This window comes from Zonotrichia albicollis, chromosome 6 (genome assembly GCF_047830755.1).
Source record: "Zonotrichia albicollis isolate bZonAlb1 chromosome 6, bZonAlb1.hap1, whole genome shotgun sequence".
Classification (NCBI taxonomy): Eukaryota; Metazoa; Chordata; class Aves; order Passeriformes; family Passerellidae; genus Zonotrichia; species Zonotrichia albicollis.
Window position 1 is genome coordinate 18,198,431 of NC_133824.1, and position 23,286 is coordinate 18,221,716.

Sequence of the window (23,286 nt, forward strand, 5' to 3'; positions counted from 1 at the left end):
GCTAAAACTATAGTCCTAAGCAGGAACTCCGTTTATATTTAAGTAATTTCATTTCTTTTTCGTGGTAATTTTAGTAGCACTGCCTGTGTGTTTAATGTTAAACACATGAAAATTCTTTACCTTAGAAATGGAAGTTCTTGATGGAAGCAATTCATGGAAGCAATACCTAGAAAATTGTTTCAGAGACGCACCACAACAACTGGAATTGCTCTGATTTTCTTGGGAAGCTCCTGCAGGTTATGCACTGTCTCCGAGGACATAAAAGGCTGCAGTGCAGCACAAAACACTTGAAGCAGAGATGGAATACTGCATGGTATGAACAAATAAGTGTGCAAAACTCTTCTCTACACTTCCATATGAAACAGTATTGATGTCTTGCCTTCTCCTCAAGCACGTTTCCCAAAGAGCCTAGTTATGATTTCTTGCAACTACAATTCTCTTAGCAGATCTACTCTTTCATACAGGCTATCTGTGTGTGTGTGTGTGTGTGTACACACACCTGAAATTTAAACAGGAAAGTCTCTAAGCTCCTGCAATAAAGTTATTCAAATGGAATTCATAGTAATAATGAAATTAAGAGGAAGCGTAGAATTAATAAGATTAAGGTAAAATTCAATATGATAAAATTTAAATAAAAAAATATTTCTATCTTTTGCCATTTTTTCTTGGTCAGTTTTCAGAGTTTTGTACTATGAGGTCTCCTAGCACTGCCCATACCTGTTCAGCTTAGCTACAGTGATACTTCTCAAGTTTTTAGAAGGCCTGCTTTTTCTCAGTTGAATCAGTTTCAGGTCATTATCAAATTTACAACCTAGGCCCAGTCTTGTAAAGGCTTTTACCCACAGGCTTAGCTTTATGCACATGAATAGTCCTTTAGAATTCATTAGAATGATTTGTGCACAAAGTAAGCAGGTGCATGGCCAGCTTCACTGAAAGTTGGGGACCCAAACTTCATATTCCCTATTACCAAATGCCTCTTCTGCTTTAGAAAAATATTGTCAGTGTAAAGATGAGTATGATCCTTTGTTCATTTACTACAGTACAAAAAACTTTATAGTTACATCATATCAAAAAAGGGCATTATGTATTGTAGAGGAAGTCAAAGAATCCTGCAGGTGGAATGAACACAGGAGGGCATATCCAGGGAAGCTTACAGGATTCAGGTATCTATCTTACTTTGTCATACGGATATATGAATTCCTTAAGGCTAATTTGAGAGGCTCAACACAACTACATAATACAGGCCCCTCATTTCAACTATTAGTCCACAAATCTCTTATCTAAACTAGATCTGGATCTGGCTTTTGAAGTCTGCCAGGGGGCTGCCAGAACATGGAATGATTGATCAGACCAATAATGACAGATGTGGTCTGTTTAATGATAACTTCCCAGCTACTGGGATATAGAAATTTATAAGTTGAACTGTTGAAGCAGGAGATAAATTTAAATTTTAGCAATATAACTGTTCCACAGAAAAGGCTAAGAAGATTAAAATGTTTAGAAAAGGACTTGGCTCTGAGATAAGCTATATGAAAAGCTTGTACATAGCACAACTGAAGAATCCTATTTAAAATATTCCTAAGCATCCATCACTATTATTTATTTTAAAATAATAGTCAGATTATACTAATAAAGATGCAAACTACAGCTTTTAAAATCAAGCACTCAGTAATCAAAGAACCCCAACAGTTAAATTTTCTCTGAAATAAATATGCTATATTCCTGTTTCCCTGTTAAATATAGATTTTCAAGTGTCCCGTTAAACTTGAGTTAAATATAAAATACGTACGGCATGTACATATTAATGCAATGGAAAATTATTAATTTTTAGTCTGCCTTCAGGTATGAATGCTTAATTTCACAATGTTTGTGTCAAATTACTGACAGTTTGCGAAAAGAGGAAACACTGTGATCATAGACACCTACTCTGCAAGGCACCTTCTACATTTTTATAGGATAGTCTCACAAGAAAATGATAGGAAGGAGATTTATAATCAAATCTTTCAAAGTAGCTGTAGAAGTCTAGAATTTGCAAACACAGAATAACTATAATAATGGTTCACTGACTTCCTAAGAAGAAGAGCTGTTGAGCTAGGACTTGCAGGGGTCAATTCTCAATCCTAAATTATATAACTGAGCTGGAGGATTTTGTGCAGAGTGCTAATCATATTTGCAGATGGCAGCAAGATAGGGGGCAGGCGGGTACATAGAATTTAAATATGCTGTAAAATTACTAAACAAAGACAATAAAAATAAATACCAAAGTAAGGAAGAGCATGAAGCAGTATTAGAAAATCACAAGGGTAAAAAAATTCAGAAAGGAAAGGTCATGGGTATATGTGCATGCCAGGATAAGGGCACTAAACAGAATGCAGGCAACAGCATCAGGAATGGTAGGAATTATCAAATTACTGCGAGTCACAAATGTAAAATACTTATAGGTTTGTTGGTTTGCCTTTTTTCTCTAATGGCAAATACATCAGGGCTGTATTTCCACCAAGACATTTTGTACAAATCCTATTCCAATCCTGTCTGAACAGGGCTTTCTAAACTTTGATAAAGTGAAAGAAACACCAAAAGGTCGGCAGAGACATTTGCTTTGAAGGAATGCAGCTCCTATTGGAGAGCCAGATTTGCAATTCAGAGCCTTATTTGATGAAGTTAATAAACACATGACTACATTTTAGGGAAGCAGGCTGAGGTTTTTTTCAGCTGGGCTAGTGCTTAAAATTAGGCACTAGCTTAAGTATCTTGTTGAACCAGGATCTGTAAACTTCAATGGAGTGATGCCTTTTCCTGAGTACTTGGAAAGCAAGAGAAGTGAAGTGCTCTTAATTCTGAAATTAATGCTTAGAAAAATAAATAAAAGCTTTTATTTTGGAAGGACTTGGTCATTTCCTATTTTAACCCTATTTAACAACTTAATGAGTACAACACTATCAATTTTCTTTTTATAACTGAGATAATTCAGTGCAGCACTGATAATCTCAATATTAGGAAAAACTACATTTACAGTCAAACTGAACTGTTTTCTTGGGGCTTTGGACAAAATTCAGAGTATTGTTTTTATCTTTGAAGCTCCAAATTATTTCAGGGTTTTTTTTTGTTTTTTTTCCAAAGCATTGCCTCTTTTGCCTTTCTCTCCACTACAGCTGACCTAAGCAGAAGTACACAGCATGAGCTGTTCAATTCAGGAGAAAAATCTGCTTATACGTTACACAGCCTCCTTAGCTCAGCACTTCACTCTGGCACAACAAACCTCAGTGACTGGCACATTCTGCCAAGCATCCACCTTTCTTTGGGTACTAGTTAGAGACAAATTAAAGTGTGAGTTCAGAAATCATGGTACTGTAATATTCAGCAGAAGAAATAGTGATAGCATTTATGACAGTGGTGACTAGAGAAGAGAACTTGTGTCAATTTACTGAGGCTTACTGTGATTTTAAATTGCTTAAAGGCACCTGGACTTGAAAGAAGTGAATATGTTTATCATTTTACAAACAAAATAAAAAGAAGCAATAATCCAAAACTGAAAGAAAATACTTTTCTGTTTCAAAATAATTTTACTGCAACCACAATATTTGATATTTAAGAACTTAGTGGATTTGAACTTATATTTTTCAACGTGGTTTCAGTTGGAGGGGCTTTTATATGCTTCAATGATCCATTCAGGGATCAAAGCTGCAGAAGATTTAATATTATCATGACAATTCTATGTTGTTGAGTGTTGAAAGCAACTGCAGATTACTCCCTCCCTTGTTTGTCATATTATTAAAATATCTGGCCATTACTGCCAAGTTAGACACATTTAAATCTTCTGATTCCTCTTTCTAAACAAGTATCTCTATCTCTGGCAACCCACTTCATGCCAGTTTTCTATAAATTTATTCCAAAATACCAGTATCTTTCCAGCAATGAGAGCTTCCAATATTTTATTGCTTCACCAGCTTTAGTGAGCATGCCATGTAATTTCCTCTGTCTTTATGGAGGCCTGGATTTACTCTGGCTAGCTTTACTTCCAGAGGCGATTACAAGTGAATTCATTTTTACTGTGCACAAATTCCAGTGAGCATATAATCATTTTCTGGAACCATTCAGCTCTGGCCTGTCTCTTCCAATAGATATGAAGGTTTAACATCTTTGCTTTAGCTGTATTTGCACATTTCCCTCTCAATGTTCATTTTCTCACATGCTCTCATTTTCCTAATCTCTTAAATCACCTTGGATTATTTCTGTTCTGTTCATGTTTGTTTAATGCATTGCATAATTTAATCTGTGAAACTTCAGATACCAAATTTATTCAACTAGCAGCTGCAACTCAGATCAAGGTCTTCTGAGACAGAGCAAGTAGGAAGAAAGTCTTTCCCCATCGGAATCGTTACTGTTTCTCTGAGAGGAGAAATTTCCAAACAACACAAAGAAGGCCAAGATCCAGTTTCTCCTTAGTAAATAAAAGTTGGGCATCAACAACTTTTCTGACTACTTCATGGTCTTTTGCCTACTCTTCTTGTAATGAGCACTGAATAAATAATGGTGTATCGCCCCCACTGTCTCTTGAAATCCTCCACATTCATTAAATCTCCCTTATATTTCCATGTATCTTTCTGATAGTTATATGCTTATGCTTATGTATTAATTTTTCATTTGGAATGTTTTTTTACCCCAAAACAACCTCTGGCTGCAGGTAAAGACATCATGCTCAAAAGCAAAGGAAAGATCTTAGGTCTCCCAGTTAGGAAAGCTGCATGTTCCCATTGCTAAAGCAGGACACATCTGCTCCATCACTCCAGGAAAGCTGCAATCTATCAGGTAACTGAGCACTCATCACTTGAAGTTAAAAAATGGCTCAAATGCCTGGGCTTGTTCTGTCCTATTAGGTCATTGGGAATTAATTCAGGACAAACTGACTCCTCTGACACTGAGGAGCAACAAGCAATGCCAGGTTGTTACATCTGTGCTCCATATTCTGCTCTGGCCAGCAGATCCCTGATGTGTCAGTTCAATGTTGTAGCGCTGGTGGGGAAGGGGAAAGGGCAATGTATTTTCCTTTATTGCTGAAAGCTTCATGATTTTATCCAAATGACATTATTACATTTGGCAGGGTTGCCCCAGCTGCTTGTCCAGAGACAAAACTGCAAGAGGCAAGGTTGGTTGAAGCAGCCCTTGATCACAAGCTGGAATTAGTATTATTGCACAGAAATGCAAAATGAAATTGAACAAATTTTCTTGGCTGACAATCATATTCTGTACATGTGTTCAAAATGTTATTTGATAAAAACTGTGTGTTTTCAGAAATTAAGTAAACTTCTATGTGTTTCAGAGCTTCTACACCACACACATATTCTGCTGTAAGTATTTCTGAATCCAAAGAATGGTCATCAACTGAACACAAGCAAATGCCATCTAGTTCACCCTAGACAAGATATTTTTGCAAAATGCAAAATATTTGTAACCATTAAACACTGAAGTCTTCTTTGGAACTAATTTTTCTCTGGAACTGAGCAGAGCTTTCTTGGCTTGCGTCTCCTCAAACATTATGGGTTGCTAGTGCTGAAAGCCTTGTTTAGAAACATTTATTTTCACTATATCAAGGTACATCTTATCTGAAAAAGAACCCCTAAAACATCAGTAAAATAAATTAATCTGCCTTTCTAAAATTTTTATTTAAGAATGTTTCAATATTTGTATATACAACTGCACTCACCATTTTTCATGGGAATAAAAATATGGGGGGGTAGAGGGTCAGGGAACAGAAAGAAGTGTGAAGATCAAAATTTGGCTAGCAAAAGAAACACCAGGTAGGAAACCTTTGTAAGCATTTCTACTTCCATTTCTTAGGAATTTCTGCTTACTTTCTTAGGAAAGAAATTTACAAGTAAACTGTCTTACAGGGAATAGGATTTTGCGATCCCCATAATCAAGAGTACTCTGACAAACTTTGCAGTCTAATTTAAAAACAACCCTGCCGCAACCAGAAGAGTCAAGGCTTTGAACAACACGTATGAATGCAAAAAAGTGAAGGGGTAACCAGAAAGGCACAACTGAAACAAGGGCGGCAATGCGCTGTACTGAAATAAGCACTGGTGGTCCTTCCCCACCGTGACGGAGCCCTCGCTGGGGCCGCGCCCGCCGCGCCCGCCGTGCCCGCGCCGGCAGCTTCCGGAACGCGCGGCCGGAGCCGGGGCAGGGAGAGCGCCGCGCCGGCCGGGAGCGCGCCCCCACAGCGGCCCCGGCCGGGAGCGCGCCCCCCACAGCGGCCCCGGCCGTGAGCGCGCCCCTCGGCCCGGGGCGGCGCTGCGGAGCCCCGCCATTGGCTGCCGCGCCTGTCAATCAGCGTGGAGGTGGAGCCAGGGCCAGGCGTTCGTCATCGCGGGGCGACGGCGCGGCCGGGGCCCGGCCCGGTGTCATGGCGGCGGCGGTGGCGGCGCCCAGCCCGCTCCCGGCCGGCGCCCGCGCTCCGGAGGTCGACCCTGCCGCCTCTGAGGTAGCGAGCAGCGCCCTGCGCTGTCTGGCCGGGCTGGCGGGGCAGGTGAGTGAGGGGCGGGCAGAGGGAGTGGGCCTGGGCAAAGCTGGGCTGGGCGCCGCACCCGCCTCGCATCGCCTCACGTAGGGGGCCCGCGCAGGGCTGGCTCCTGTTCCTGCGCGGCCCTCGTGCGCTCCAGGAATAGGGAACAGCCCTGGACAGGACACAAGTCTGCCACACACAAGGGAGCTGCCTCTCTTCTGGGCGTTGTTGGCGCCCTCCTGGCCTCTGCCAGGGCTGAGCCGGCTGCCTCCCCCGCTACCCCCAGCCGGGGCAGCCCCGGCGTGCGCGGCCGCTGCTGCTTCTTCTCCCCCGCAGCCGGGACCGTGCCTTGGCCTCGCCGTGACACGTGCCACTTCGTAGTTTGACGGATGATCTCTTCTATGGGAAAGTGCAATTTGCTTAATTGCTGTGTCTTAATTAGTTACTCTGAATTGAGACTCTCCTGAAAACTTACTGTGCATTAAATCAAAATAAATGATCAGGAGCCTGAAGTTAGCCCTGCCTTGGTAATGGCATGCTGTGAAACACACAGTCTGTCTAAGGGTCAGAATTTTTAAAGGGCTCTGCTTTATGATACATAAGTTAAAACACCTATTTTATGTTTAGTAATGTCTGTGAGTTGTGAAACAGATGTCACAGCAGTGGTGGAAGGCCCTTACCAAGAGAAGGTTTTAGTAATGACTTATTTATTGCTACAAACAATTTACAGATTAATTTTCCACTGTGGAAACAATTTATGTAGTTCTGTGCAGGCAACAAAAGCACGCTCTTACTTCAAGAGTTAGCAGTTTGAAGGTTTGGGGCCAGATGGTAAGCAATATCTTACCAGGAGGAGCTAGTGTAACTTGATGTATGTTTGGTACAGAGATGGGCTCTTGGATGCAGAGGCAGTTTAGGAATAACTGCTGGCTGATCTGAAGTTATTTTTTAGAGTGTTTCACCTCTCATCTGTATAGAATTCTATTATATTTGCATTTCTCCAAGTATGCTAGCAATTGTCTCTGTTTTCAAACAAAAGGCAACCAAAATGAAGGGCTTGATAATTCAGGCACTTGTTTTGAGTCTCAGTTTTCCTGTCTCTAAAATGGTCACAAACTGCCTTGGCTTTTGAACTGTTCAGCACTGAACAGTGTGATGTTCAGACACAGCTGACTCATAGGATTACTGAGGCATGAAAACTATTTATTGAGGTTTAAAGGCCCCATAATTCTTCCTGGTGAGAATTCTGAATGTGATCAGTGAAGAGCTAGTGACTGTCAGTTTATCTTAGTGTGAGGACAGCACTATGAGTGACAGTAGTAGAATCCATCAGAGAAAAGTTGGAACTTTTGTGTTTATGAAAAACAGAACGGAGACTAAGAGGAAAGTTTCCTAAGCTTTTGACTAGGCTATTCATCACAAGTTTATTAATTGTTTCTAAACTACTTTAAAAACTTTTATTTTTCCCTCTTGACTTCAGCAGCTTACTTTTTCTCCAAAGCTGGCTCGACACCTAGCATGCCACTGGAAAGTCCCTGGTGATTTTTAAAAATAACTGTGTGTGCACAGACCATTGTGAGAGAACTCTTTAGAGTTGCAGTGGAGTTACAGTAGCTGTGGTGAAGAGTATAATTGTCTTTTTGGTGTTTGGAGTGCCTTCTTTCCATGACAACAGACACATTTTACTGTCCAGTGCACCCGTTGGATAAGGTTCTGGTTGTTCCATCTTAGCTGTGAAAGTCCTTTTAGTTGCTCAGTTATGATCCTTTCCAGTTGCTGAGTTACACACTTGTCTGCCAGTGCTTGAGTTCTGACAGATTTAACTGCTCTGTTTTACCCCCTTATGGATTCCAGTAAACTGGCTTGCATTTCTTACTGAAACCACTGATTCCCCATTTCCCTTCTATAGAGATGACTGAGCATGTGCCAAATTGTTAGCAGTCACAGTTTGATTCATTATAGTAGTTTAAGTTGGATTTATGCTAGTAAATTGGGCTGTAAGCAGGAATATTTCTGGCACAGGAATTTTTTTACTGGAGCAATCAATGGCAGGACGTGACCAGGGGGACATCTGAAAATAACAGCTCTTAAAACCAATATAGCTGATCCTGAAAAGTTCTTTGAGATTCAAGTGATAGCCAGTGTTTATATAAAACAAATTCCAAAGGGCTGAAATTACATATGATCCTGTAAATTGAATAGGCTGTGGACTTGTAATTAGTCAAAGGCTTTGAAGTATCAAAATGCTGAATTTATAAATCTGTTTGCCACAGTTCTAAGAAGCAGTAGGATGTGAAAGACTGAGAACATACTCTATTGTACTAGAAACTTTGGTTGATGTAAAATTCTTGATTTTTCTTTAAAAGCAGTGTCTGTGAGTTAAAAACATGACTGGCTTCTAAATGATTTTAAGTTAGAAGTTCTGTTGCTTTTTGTGCTTTAAACCACCTGGACAGGAGTTGTCCATTATGATATGAAGGCACATACCAGCTTTTTCTTTTTGAAGAAGGAGGCTTATTAGGAAATTGCAGTAGCACTTGCATTTTGTTTCATTTGGATGACTTAATGTACACCTTTTTCACCCTGTCAGCAGACTGTAATACAGCATATGAGAGATATTACTCTGGAAACTTTGGGCAGAAATATGTGCTTCAGATGATCACATTCACAGGCTTAATTCCTAAAGTAAATTTTATTCCTACTAAGTTCTAAATACATTCTTGATTTTGAAACTTCTTCAGGATTAGTATATCCTAGAACATTACTTTTCCTACATCCTGTGTACTTAGTTTAAGTACTAAACAGGGATAACAATTTGTGAAAATTTTCTAAAATACATTATATGTCTAGTCAGACTGTCTCCTTTGCTGTGTAATTTGGGAACTAACCCTGAATTTAGCAAGGGTTAGTTAGTTTGACTAAAGAAGGAAGGTTCGGGATTATAATTCTTTAAAAATTGTGTTAATGCTGAGATTTGAAACTAAGGTGGGACAGCTTGTCATCCACAGCTTTGCCTTCAGAGTGATGGAGGCATTTCTTGTGTCCAGTTCTCAGTGTTTTCATACACTTTGTGGTGGCTTCAGGACATGAGTGCATTTGCATTTTGTTTTCTTGTTTGTAATGTTTGATGCTGTTAGAAGTTAAATGTGTTTAGACCGTGAGTTAAAGGTCACTTTTGTCATCTTCCTGAGCTGCCTTTTTCTGTTTCTACCCCCAGGTTTTTTTAATGGAAGGGGTGAGGAATATCTATCTATCTATCTATCTATCTAATCTATATATATATTATAGCTATATATATGTTATATATATATGAATACTATATATATATATATAAAAGTGTGGTGCATATGAATTGGGAATTCAGCGTTGCAAGCAGAATACCTGTAGGTCCTCTTGATTTCAAACAAGAATTTTATCTGTATTTAGAATTTGGGGTATCACTTGCAGGATGTTTAGTTGGAAAACAACCTTCTTACCTTTGGGAAATGAAAGTAATCATCTTGTTAAGATCTTGAGAAAAGCTTTAATGTAACAAAAAGGGCAAAGTTGGGTGTGAAAGTGTGTTATGCCATTAGAGTTTATTGACAATCATCTTTGTGTTAGAAAGTGTATTTATAGCTTATAGAACACACACAGTTCTTTTGAACAATGCCTCAAATTTATTACGTGTGTTGTTCTTTATTGTCTTGGGAGTTAAATATTGCAATTCCTTGACAGTGAGAATAGATTGTGGCAATTGTTCATTTCAATGTGAATGCATATACAGGAAAATAATGTGATTTGAAAGCAGGTTTAATGGTGGTGCTGTGTAATCTAGAGTTTGTTAAACTTTGAGATACTAAAATATATATATTTTTTATGCACTTATAAAGCTTCCTTTGGATTAGCAGCACGTAAAAATTTAAGAATGTGCCATGGTGTTACATCAAGACATGGGTCATGCAGGCACAGAGTCTTGCAGTCTTGGAATAAAATACATGAACTTACAGGAGACTGCTATCCTGGGTCATGTTTCTTCATGCTGGTGGTTCTAGTATCCATTAAAAGAAAAGGTGATGTGAGTGATTAGCATGAGCCCACAATGAAGGTGTGGTGAGTTAGTAAGGAATTTTTAATTTTAGAATAAACTCTACAACTACTAGCTTTCTTGGAAAATGATAACTGCCTGGATTATAATTAATATCAAATCTTTCCAATGTTCTTGTCTAAAACTGGGATGGGTCTATATGAGGCTGAGCATAATTGTGGTCTTGTAGGAGTCTTGTATACTTTTTTGATGTTAATACATATAATTTTTTTATTGTTTTGCCCTGTTGAAGCTTAATCTCGGAGAGGATATTGTGAAAGTTGTAATCGACTGGAGCAAGCTTCAGAGCACATCAGCACTTCAGCCAGCCTTGCTTTTTAGTGCACTTCAGCAGCATATTTTATGTTTACAGGTAAATATTTCATGGACACATTTGCCTTGACAAAAGTGATCAACAACTAAAAGTATTCTCAACTGTAAAATTCCAGTAATTTTGTTCTTACATAGGTGTGATCAATAAAAAAGGATCGCAAAAGTATGAAATGCTTGGGATTCCACTATGCTCCATAGGTACTCACATTTATGGATTTTTCAGATCAGTGGGAATAGCCACTGTAGGTGAGCAGGCTGAATAAATGCAGCCTCATTGATTTCTAGACTTGCATTGTAAATGTGATGCATTTCCATCTATGGTGGGTTATAATTAAGCAATAAGACACGGCAGGTGTGTGTCATGCTATGATAATGATTCCATGCGTTGGGTGAGTTTTGAGGCTCATAGAGTGCTTTCAGTGGTTCAAGAAGTGGCATTATCCCAGCATGACACATCCTGGAGTGTCTTACTGCAATTAAATATATTTTCAACGTAGGGTTTTTTTTTTAAAAGAGTAATTTCTTTGACATTAATGTCTCATCTTGCCAAGTAGCCAGTCACCATTACTGTCATTTCTTTTAACTATTTGAAACTTTCCAACCCTGCCAAAAGTAATTGGCAGGGCATGGCCGGGAGGGTTAGCAGTTTGTCAGCTGGTAACTGAGCAGTGTTTTGACCTTGATAGTTCATATGTAGAAGATGGGATTTGAGTACTACTATTTTGCTTCAGCTAGTTAATGAATTATTTGAGGTTCCTAGTGCTGAGAGGATGAAAAGGGAAGTTTCTGTATTTTCTTGTCTGTAGGTAAAAGAAAGACCTTTTGTTTTCCAGACATCCACCAGATCTTTGGTGTGATTGATGAGCAGAAAGAGAAAATATGCAAGATAAATGCAAATAAATTTACATCCAACATATAAAAATGCTGCAAGTGGGAGTTTGATTCCATTTCAGAAAACTTGACTGCTAAAAATCATGTTGTCTTTAAAAAAAATTAAAATAATTTCTATAGAGAAAATAAGCAGTGAAATTCAGACTAGATGAAACTGATGGGAATTAAAAAGAGACAGGGACATATATATGTACTGAGGTTTTGATGTTACATTGTACATAAGAGTTACTGCAGTAAAATAAGCGTTTTTCCTGCCACAAATGTCAGTGCCTTTTCTCATTTAATTTCATGACCTAAGTAGATAATCAACTGTGTCAAGCAAAGCATGTGTTCATGATAATGCCTATGTATTTCATGTCTGTGTTCTCTCATTCACTTGGGCAACCACGGTTTCAAGTGGAGAGTGTAGTGCTGATGTGATAAAGGCTTTACAGTGTAAGAGCACCACATTTCATGTTAAGGAGGAAAAATACTAAGCCGTACTGTTCTGAGTAAGCATTTGAATGACATGTTAATTAAGTGGCATGGATGCCAGTGACTGAAGCTTTGATTTAGCTAGTAAAATGGGAGTATGGGCAGGTTTTCACAGAAATGTGGGAGTTTTCCTCTACAAACCTCTAAGACAGGTCAGAAAGGTCAGAATCATGGTGTGCACAATATTTGGAACTTATTTTTAATCTTATTACTGTGTTCTATCAGAGGAAGATGTTGTAATTCCCAAAATTATTTCCATTAGTCTGGAAATTGTAATAAGTACTTGCCTTCTTGGCTTTGGGACTTTGGACTTTTTATTTTTTTAACCCTAATACACTGTTTTCTTTGTTCAGCCTCTCTTAGAAAAACTCCAGTCCTTGATCAAAGAGGAAAATATAGGCCATGTTGAACCTGGAGGTAAAACAGAAAGCCAGACAAGTTTAGATGTTTATGATGGTAACAGTCAGACTGAAGAAAAATATGGAAGTTATGACTTGAGAGATCTGAAGGATGCTCGTTTTAATTTTGATCCAGAAGTGGTCCAAATAAAAGCTGGAAAAGCAGAAGTAAGTGATTTATGTGAGTTTAAAAACAGAAAAATGAAAGACCTTTCTAAATTTTAAATTTAAAGAATGAAATAGATATATGCCTTCATGTTTATTACCTGCAGATTGACAGGCGGATATCAGCCTTCATCGAGAGGAAGCAAGCCGAGATCAATGAAAATAATGTCAGGGAATTTTGCAATGTTATTGATTGTAATCAAGGTAACTGGCTAGCCAGACTTTAATCTTCATAGTAATTTAGGTTGTGGGGGTTTTTTTTTGTTGGTTTGTTTTTGGGGTTTATTTTGTTTGATTTGATTTGTTTTGTTTTTCAAAAGTGCTAATCTGTATTTAAAACAGAACTTTTTTTCAAGAGTAACTTTGTTTTAAAACCTAGAACTTGCATGTGCACTGCAGATGTCAGATAGAAAAATAAATTGAGTAGTCACTGGATGACAATGTTTAATGTATCCCATACAGAAAGATTAAATCTATTATTATGTTAATTATAAGAACTGCTGTCTTAGATCAGATGATTTTGTAGGTATTGTTCCCAGTGTTTTAACTAGGTATTCCTCCAAAGTAAATGGAATTGCAATTCAGAAATGTCTTGTGAGTTGTATATTGAAATTGAAGTTAATTTAATGCTAGTTAAATTACAAAGAAATATTTTTTACAATGAATTTGAATTGCTAGCTACTTGAAATGACTTTTTCTTTTTAACATTGCTCACACTGTAGTACAATTGGCTGTATCTGTAACCAGTCTTAAATCCATCGGGCAGACTGGATCCTGTTTACAGGAACAGTAAGTGTAGCCAAATGCATGTTGGAAGTTAAGACAGTTTTGTATACAGAACTACATAAGTAGTACAGAGATATTTTCTAAGTACCTGTGAACCCACATGTGCATTGTCTCTATGAGGCACTTTAGCTCTTAGAGATCAAGGCTTATTTTTCAGTAAGCTTTGTAGAGAGCTTAACTGCTTGAATGTTAGTAGGAATGCAAAGGACAGATGAAGTTTAGTAGAATATGCTAGATAGTGAAATATTGTTTCCCAAAATTGTTACTTATGTACAGAAGAATTGATAATAAGACTTGTGTCATTGTTCAGGCGTAATAAAATATGTGCAAATCTTTGGTGTAATGAACAGAGATTTCTATGAAAATAGAAACATTAGAATAAATTAAGGTAATCCATACTAAAAATTTTATGGTTAGGCAAATGAAAGAAGTCACATGGATCAGAGTAAATGCAGAAAGGTTTAGGAAAGAATACTGATGAGTAAACTAGATCAGTCAAAAAATAGGAGAGTTTCAGAAAAGGACATAAAACCAGAATAACAGTAGTAAGCAGGAGAAAGGCTTCTGTACAGGAAGAAGGAAATAAGTTAAAGAGAAATGCAGTGGAAAGTAAGAACCAAATAAATTTGGTCCTGATCCAGTAAACTTCTCTATACACGTGTGAATACATTTGTATGAGTGACTTACCCAATTAAAAGCAGTAAGGCCATGCGAGTGTGTGAAACTATTAATGGGCAAGTGTTTATAGAATGAATTAAGTATTCCTGATTTTTTTTTATTGTTTGAACCATTTAAATTAGATTTGTTTAAAGCATCAAAGTTGACATGGCTTGAATATTTTCAATTATAAATACATAATTTGGACCTCACTTGTTATATTATTATTTATTTAGAAAACAGCTGTGCCAGAACAGATGCAATTTTCACACCCTATCCTGGATTTAAAAGTCATATAAAGGGTAAGCAACTCTTTTAATACCCATTTAAGTATCCAGATATAACAGCACTGATAAGTTTTTGATATCATAGATATAGATAGAATGCTCAAAAATGGAAACTTAATGTATTGACTTTGTTACTCTAGTGAATACTTCTACATCTTCATTTATGTCTTCAAGGTTTTAAATCCCTTAACTGCTTCACTAAATGAATGGTTAGGCACTAAATTCCTAAACAAAATAGCCTATTTTTATTGTCTGAAAGGAAATGTGGAAAAGATAAAGCAGGACAGAGAAGCTGAACAATACTTAGTTTTTCTTCTAAGGTAAAATCGTCAAAAAGGAATTGAGATTAAATAGGATTATCTTCTATTTTTCATTAGTTGGTGCAAATGTCTTGAAGTAGAGTATAATTTTGAGACAGTGGAAGTTCTTAGAGGTGGATTTATAAGAACTGACAAGCTGGGGAATGAATTTATCACTGCACTATTTTTTGGAAAAGAATAAATAAGATAAAAATTATGTCCAACAGAATTTGTGTGTAAAATATTGTTCATCTGCTGCTCTCCAGGTGTATGCAAGTTACCCTTCTTTAAAAACAAACAAAATACCCAAAATGAGAGTGAAAACAACCCTCTTTTGCATTTTTGAATGTGGTAATACTCAGTTATCCACTTGAGATTGATCCTAGAAACCAATTAATTATTTTTAATTCTGTAATTTAGAATAATACTGTAAAGCAAAGTAATAAGTTTTGAAAGGCATGGTGACCTAAGAAGGAAATGGGAAAATGAGTTTCATTTTAGAATCTTTCACAAAGAAGCTCTTTCAGTAGTCACTGTTTTAAGCTGAGTGTTAATTTGTTGGTTGGATGGCAGCGTAATGCTGGAAAAAAGGGAAGCTTTCACTTCAAGGAACAGTTCATAACTGAAATGTGAAAAACACTTAGAAAGGAATTGGAAGTAAAACCTGCATAAATTCAAGCAAGAATGTAGCATGTTGCATTCATGAAGGTGTATTGTATGTGTGTGTGTGCTTCAGCATCTGGAGCTGCCAATATAGTCTTTAAATCTGCAGTGCACTGCAGTAGTTCTATGAGGAGAAATTAAGAAATTACTCTGATTTAATGAGAAGTGAGCAAAATCTCCTGATGAAGACATGGCTCAGAATGGGTAGAAGATAGTCCTAGATGCAGCTAAGAGTCACTAAAGCTTTTATCCAGGTGACAAAAATTCGAAGTGAACTTCCTTGCTGAGGTTTGTATTGGTTTTTCAGTTGTGTACCTCTCTTCATCTTCATGTATTTATGATGCTTCCTGTAATATTAGTCTGGCCTCTTCTTTGCATTCACAAAAGCTCTCATGTGCAACTGCTGGCATAGATAGCAAGGTTTCTGCTGTTTATCAGCAGCTGATGACAAATTCTCAACACTGCCATTCTACATGAATGTATGAGTAATTCTTTACTTTGCATATGTAAAATCCAGGGGTTTTGTTAGGTTTAGTTACTCATGCAAAAAAATAAGAAAATGCTTTTACTTGAACTTTTGATCTTACTGCGTGTGGGGCCCTTCATATGCAAGACTTGGGTAAAACTGATTTAACGCAAATTTTTGTGCTTCAATATTTTGATTCTTTCAATTAGATCTGTTTTGTGTTTCACGTGCATATATGTGTAATTTATTTTCTCTTTACCTAGTTTCTAGGGTAGTGAACACGTATGGACCTCAGACTAGGTCTGAAGGAATGCATGGGTCCAGTCACAAAGCCAGTGTACCCATGCATGATTGTGGAAACCAAGCTGTTGAGGAGAGATTGCAAAACATTGAAGCACACTTACGGTTACAAACAGGTTTGTATGATGTTACAGCTTTGACGTTGGTGTGCCATTTTATATAGTTATGATTACTGTGGTGAAACTGGGCAAGTCTGTAAAAACTGATACTGTAAAAAAAGTGGGTAGATCCACTGAAGACTTCTGTTCCCCCAAGTACAGTGATCTAGTGTTCAGAGTTTTATGCCCAAAATGGAACCCAGGTTTATGCCAAATTTGAGATGCTGAGTTAGCAAATGTACACTTTACATGGTAGCAAATAAGAGAGAGGCACATGAGAATAGGATTTAAAATAATATGGAATATCTGGAGATTGGGTTTCTCCATGGCCACCGGAGTCCTGCCTTGATCCACTTAACAGGAAATGCTGAGTTTAGGGCTGCTTCATGGACAACTTGTGGGCTGGTGGTAGAATCAACAGAAAGGATGGTCTGAAACCTTTTCCTAAAGATGAAGAATGTTTCCTGAAATAAGTTTAGTCATAAAGCTTAATTCCCAGAATGTGGGAAGCTTGTTGCCACTACTTCTGTTTAGACCTGCAAACACGAGTCCATACCTTTCACTAAAATAAATGCCATAGCTGTCAGGCTGCTGATGGGTTTTTTTTAGGTAGTTGATTTCCTCCCCCCAGCCCTGGTTTTCCATAATATGACACTGAGGCACAATGAGGCACTTACCAAGGAGGAATTAGTATTTTTCTTGAAAATTATTTTCAAAACAGAACAGAAGCCTAATCTCCATCTAGTTAAGTGGTTTTTCTACACATGGCACTGCAGACACGCTTGAATGTTTTTGTCTTCTGAATACTGAATAGATGCCAATCCATTATCTTAAAAACATTTGGAACCTTGACTCGATTGGTAGATTCCTGTGACTGTGTAGTGGATTAAAGTTCTCTGGTAGCAAGGAGAGTAAGATATGCATAGATACTCTTGAGGCAGCAGTCAGAGCTTGACGCTTAGCTCTATAACTGTCTCAAAAATAAGCTGGCTTTTGTGTATAGAAATAGAATTTGGAAGCGGCTGGCCAGCATTAGGGTTACAATGTGTAGCTTTGGAGTTTATGCATATATCTCATTCAGGGACAACAACTGGAAGTAGCTAAAGAGGGCTTCTTGCTTCCAGGTCGTGCCTCTAATAGGTGATCAAATTTTGTTTGAAGGAATGGGTCAGGTAAACTATAGTGTAGGTTAAGAAGATGGAAACATGCAATACCAGCTCAATTCTTGTTCAAATCAGCACTCATGGGGAACATCTCAATTCTATTTGATGCATACCCCAGCAGCTGTGCAAAAAGTACTGATCTGAGCAAGTAACATGCCTTTGCTACCTGTTCCACCAGTTTTTGCTTCCAGCAACTGAAGGAGTTAATCTTGACTTGCTGGCTGTTTTTCAGAACAGCTTCCAGTGCTAGTACTGCTCTTTTCCCTTTACATTAAGGGAAAGCAATATTAAGAGTGATAGGTTAGCCAGTCTAATTAGTAGGTGCTGGGTGTTGAGTAGAAGGCAGAACTGAAGGAGTGAAGCTACCTGCACAGTTGTTTCTTTAAATGGACAAAATAGATGAATGGCAAAAAACCCCAAACTCCACATTAGTGCTGTTTTGGTCATTTGTGGAATAGAACTGTCTTGTCTAACAGACCCAGAAATAAAAGGAAATGGGTGTCAAAAAGCAAATTTCTATGGTCTTGGTTGTCAATACAGTTCAGAACCAGACTATCATTTAAATTGGAGTAGCCAGTACTTAGTTGTGATAAACAGTTATTTCATTTAGTTCCTTCATTATAGAATACTATGGAGTGCAAATAAGATGCTTGCTAAGGCTGATCTTTTGATCAGTTCTATCTGTTCTACGGGGGAACAAATCCCAAGCTGCTGTAGAAAAGATGGAAACAGCAAATGGGTTGAGTTGGGATTTTTTTGGTTGTTTTTGTGGTGTCAGTGGGTTTTGTTGTGGGCTTTTTTGTCAGAGTGGTTCTTGGGTGAGCTAGGGTCTTTTTGTTTCTTTGGTCTTTTTTTTTTTGATTTTTTTTCCCCCAGACCTCTGTTATTCAATACACACATTCCCCACTCCTCCCATCTATGGTCAAGCAAATGCTGTTCTTGTGACAGCTCATACTTGTCCTCTAACCTCTGATGCTCAGTGAAGATTGTTCTGAAAGAAACCTATCTTAGATATCAAAGCTGAATTCATGTGTGGTCTGCCATCCTATCTGCTCTTTCCTAATGCTGGTGTCAGCTTTGAAGTGGCAACATTTCATGACCAATGTATTGCAAAGAGCGATCATTAGCTGTTTCAGGGACCTTGACAGGCATCAGCCAACTACATGAAGTTGTCTTAGTGCTTTCATTGACTACACTTGCTTTTCAATCAGGTTTTACCCTGAATTATATTAATTATCCTTCCTTCATATTATCCCATCCATTTGTTTTGTTCAGCTACTGGTTGATAGCTAATCTTGAAGAATTCAGATGTTAGACTTGCAATCTTTAGTTAAATCAATTATTCAAGTGATTTTCCTTTTTTTTTTTTTTTGCATTACTACTGATGTATTTAGGTGGTCCAGTACCAAGAGACATTTATCAGAGAATTAAGAAGCTTGAAGATAAAATCCTTGAGCTGGAAGGACTGTCTCCTGAATATTTTCAATCTGTAGTAAGAAATTTTCTTACCTTCTCTCAGCATACATAAATGTATTTATGCCTTTTGTGCTTGAATCTTTGATGTACAGAGAAGAACTTGGAGTCGGAGGGCAGACACTTTTAATAAACAACTCTGGATTGGTGTAGTGGTTACGTTACATGTGGACCATCTAGTCAAGTTCATATTTACCTAATTTCTCACTCAAAAGAAGAAAGTATCTGTTGGGGGGAAAAAATTGCTGCCATCCAAGCTTAACTAATTTGTAAGAAATGTGTCCCCCTTGCCTTAAAATCTGAAGTGCTTCTTATGTTAAGAAAATTGACTGAAGTTTTGATTTTTGATGCAAATAATTAATAGCTTGAAACAGCTGAAATCATTTGGGCTTCTGTACATGATCTGATTGCTAACAATATGTGACTAACTTCCAAAAGGATGAGGGAGTAAACTGTCTGAAAATTGCTTCATGTGATTCTGTGACTTAGTTTCCTTTATTTCTGGTTTTCAGGCAGAGCTCTGTCTCTCTCTGAATAATACACCTTAACCTTCACTCACCAAAGGGTATTAGGACAAAGAGAATGTTAATTGTTACTACATTAGGCTCTATTTGATTATAGACATTTCTTGTCTGTTATCTTGCTCTGCTTTCCCCATGTAACAGTAAGAATGTCTCTTCTACCTTTGTTGATTGCAATTTAATTTATCTCTTCTCCCTTGAGACTAGCCAGAGAAGAGTCAGTTAATAAAAATGAATAGCAATAGTGCACATTTTTGTTTAATTTTTAAAAATTTGTATTGGAGACCAGTAAAGTTCTTTATTTGTGAGACTGTTCCTTCTGGCTGAAAACCAGAAGTTAAAACATACACTTTTATAAGCTGAGATTTCTATTGAAAAGGCATTAGGACCTCTAGAATGAGGATCAGGGGAAAAATCGTGATGGTGGCAATAGTAGTTTTGCACAGTAATTGGCACATTTTATCTGAAGTTTTGCATAAATATTGGCGTGGATATAGGCAAATTTTAGGGATGAAAATATTGACAATTTCAAAAGCTCAATTCTGTCTGAAGGAAGCTTCAGTTAAATTGATAGTTGTTGACTGCCAAGTGTGGAGAAGCTTCAACAGCTTCTGACTGCTCTCCAGTAGTATTTCTCATGATCCAAAGTACTTAATTATGAAAAAGGTTTCTTTAATCCATGGAATGGCAGTCAGTGGGATTTTTTTATACTTTAAAGACTCTAACAATATAGTTACAAGAATTATTTGTGATCTTCTGTCAGTGCAACATTAAGTCTGTTTTGATTGTCTTTTCTTCAGAGCTGTTCTGGCAAGAGGAGGAAGGTTCAGTCTCCCCATGTAAGTGCTATTAACTCTTGTTTTTCTTAAGTTTAGGATGTTTTGAGTGGAAAGTAAGCAACAGTTCTATGAAGTAAGTATGTAAGTTGTCAGAAGTAGCTGCATCAGTATTGGATAGTTTGCTGTCAAAGAGAGTAGGAAGGAGACAAAAAGCTAATGGATGTTACAATGAAATGAGTCTTCTAAGAATACATACTAGGGTTTTCACCAGTTAGGAGGATGATTGAATAAAACAAATCTATGATGCTGTTAATCAAGCTGAGAGAAACAGGCGATTTCTGTATTTTGATCAGCCTTCTATTAATGTCTTCCATTTTTGTTTTGTGGCATAGTGGTTTTTGTTGATTTTAAAATTGTTTTTCAATTTTCTTTATTGGTTTATAAAAAGACAAAAGTAGAAATGGCTGGCTTGGCAAAAGTACTGCAGAAGGACCCAACATTATAGCAGATATTAACCTGTCAGTAAGAATTGTCATTTTCACAACACCATCACAAGGGAATGCATTTACCATGTACCTCTTAGGCCACAAGAGAAGTTATTGGTGCAGGTGAGACCATGGCTGGAACCTTGTCTGCTCCTAGCTATCACCCTTGGAGACAGATGGACTGGGGAGAATGCTTAGAATGGGCTATGGGCCATCTGAGACCTGAGAAAGTAAGCTTGTGTAGGGAAAAAAAAAGTCCTGCATAGGGTGAAATTTTTTTATTAAAAGGGTGATGACCTCCTTGTATAAGAAAACATAACAAATTACCAAGTTAAGTGGCACAGAGGAGCTTGATGTTGGGCAGTAGAAAGAAAAACCCTTTAGCTGTAAACCCGAGTTCTGCAAAATCTAAGTCGTTTCATCCAGTGTTTAATATGAAGAGATTTCTTAGGGTGCTTTATGAGCAGACTAAACAAGCATCTAATAAAAGTAGTATGAATGTATTGATCCATGATTAGGATTGTCTTTCTTGCAAGCTTACATTCTTTTTCCTTTAAATTTAAATAGGCAAAGACTAGATTCAGACAATTCTGCAGAAGTAGTTCTGTCACTTAGTACAATATGCAGTGACCTCAAGTATCAAGTGATAAGCCACTTCTCTAGCAATTACAAGATGTAAATGATTGTGATTTTTATTTTGTTCTTTTAGCAGAGCTATTCACTGGCTGAACTTGATGAAAAGATCAATGCTATAAAACAGGCATTACTGAGGAAAACAAAAGAAAGCAAGTTCAAGGAGGCTGAGCAGCTTCTTCGATAGAAGTGTTTTCAGAATCCCCATCGTGATTTACACGTACCTAAACCATAGACCTGAGCAGTGTTCATCAGAGATGACTAGCAATGAAGACAAAGCATGCATCTAAGCTCCCTTTGGCTGATCTTGAAAGCTTTTTTTCAGAGTAACTCGTTTAAAAGCAGCCTTATTAAGGAAATAGTTACTTTAAAATGAAGACTGTTTCAGGAATGTCATTCTAATAATCCGTTCCCTTGTTATAAAGGAGGACTGCAGCATTGTTTGTATGTGAAAAGTCTTAACCTGCACACAAAAGCTACATCTCATGTGTTATTCTTGGTGACCAAGTATTCAAAAGGAGTATCTTTTGGATACTGTTCATGTAAGTAGTTTGCACAGACTTCTGAAATTAAATTCTTCCTCAGAAATACAATGACTTTGGGAAAAAAATTACCTAAACCTTGCAGAATGCATGCTTTCTTGTGAGGTTTTTTCTGTATTTGTCACTGTTTTTACTGCTGTTAGAAATGCAGCAAATTGCATTTGTGTTGTGACAGGTGTTTATGGAAACCCTGTATGTGTAAATAAAAACAACTGTTCTTCACCTTTTCAGTGTCTTGTGGGAATTCAAATTTCATAACGTGTTCACAAACAATGTATTCTAAAAATCATCCCAGAGGAGATTTAGAGGAGCATGCTAGCAAGGCATCAACTTCCCTTTTATATGCATGCTTACATGATTGAGGCATGGATGCTAGCTTAAAGTCTGATCTCTGGCCAGACAGTGAAGTGAGATTGTGTTGTGACTTTTTGTTTGGGTTGGTTTGTTTGTTTGTTTTAATAAACCATTTTCTATTTATATAAGTTTTATTTACTGTCTGTCATTATTTCAGTTTAGAAGAAAAGTGGCTGTTACCAAGAGAGTTTTATGTAAACTGCTCTGCTTAGAGCAGTCCTATTGTTCATGTCCCTGTATTAGCCTCTGTGACAGGTGTTGTGAACAGTACTGACTTGGCACAGCCTTTGAAGAATAGTAGGTGTTTTCTGTGACCTCGTCTTCTTATCCAGAACAACATTTGTTATAGCAGCTGCAGCTAACGTTTCTCTGGAGGTAAACCAGCAGAGATGGGAGAGAAGGCTGCTTGAGCTCTTGTCCTGGCTCCAGGAAGGATGATGGTATGATGGTAACCTCTGAGGTGCTGCTTGTACTTCCAGGAAGAGATCTGAGTGCCTCAGATACAGCAGTGGATATGAAGAGGTACTGTTGCAGGTGAAGATTGTGTGTGTTGCATATCCGTACAGTTTGTTACATGAAGCATTGCTATTGTTGAACATCCTAACAGTATGTTTTACGAGGGATGTTTTGGCAAAGCAGCACAGTGAGCTGCAACTTTCTTACTTCAAGGAGAGAAGCTTCTTTTTATGGTCCTCTGGCCCAGGAGCCACAGCTCCAAAGAGTACAATGTATAGTTGCCACACCACGCACTTCAAATGGTTCTTGAAAGAGTGGTAGCAGGTAGCTGTTGGGCCAGGAGGAATGGCCAAAGGGATGTAGCTTTTATAAAGCAGTCTTGTGTGCATCACAATACAAGTACTGGTAGCACAGAGTGACATAATGAATAGCTGAGGAAACAACAGTGGGTGTACTCTGGATGGTAATTTATTAACCCTATGTAATCTATCA

At 37.8% G+C, this 23,286-nt stretch overlaps 1 protein-coding gene across 4 annotated transcripts in view; it reads left to right on the top strand.

Annotated features, from left to right (window-relative positions):
- Positions 1-22,466, top strand: part of MBIP (MAP3K12 binding inhibitory protein 1) — a 113,670-nt gene extending 91,204 nt beyond the window's left edge. For 2 of the 4 annotated variants that reach the window (XM_074542670.1, XM_074542668.1), the window contains exons 2-9: positions 10,825-10,944; positions 12,623-12,835; positions 12,940-13,036; positions 14,512-14,577; positions 16,254-16,406; positions 18,946-19,043; positions 20,346-20,384; positions 21,519-22,466. In XM_074542670.1, coding sequence (XP_074398771.1) covers positions 10,825-10,944; positions 12,623-12,835; positions 12,940-13,036; positions 14,512-14,577; positions 16,254-16,406; positions 18,946-19,043; positions 20,346-20,384; positions 21,519-21,629 — 897 coding nt within the window. In that variant the 3' untranslated portion in view covers positions 21,630-22,466. Of the gene's footprint in view, positions 1-6,335; positions 6,530-10,824; positions 10,945-12,622; positions 12,836-12,939; positions 13,037-14,511; positions 14,578-16,253; positions 16,407-18,945; positions 19,044-20,345; positions 20,385-21,518 lie in introns of those variants that run through there. The other 2 variants (XM_005479829.4, XM_074542669.1) reach the window with 2 other exon arrangements.
- Positions 22,467-23,286: the final 820 nt, after the last annotated feature.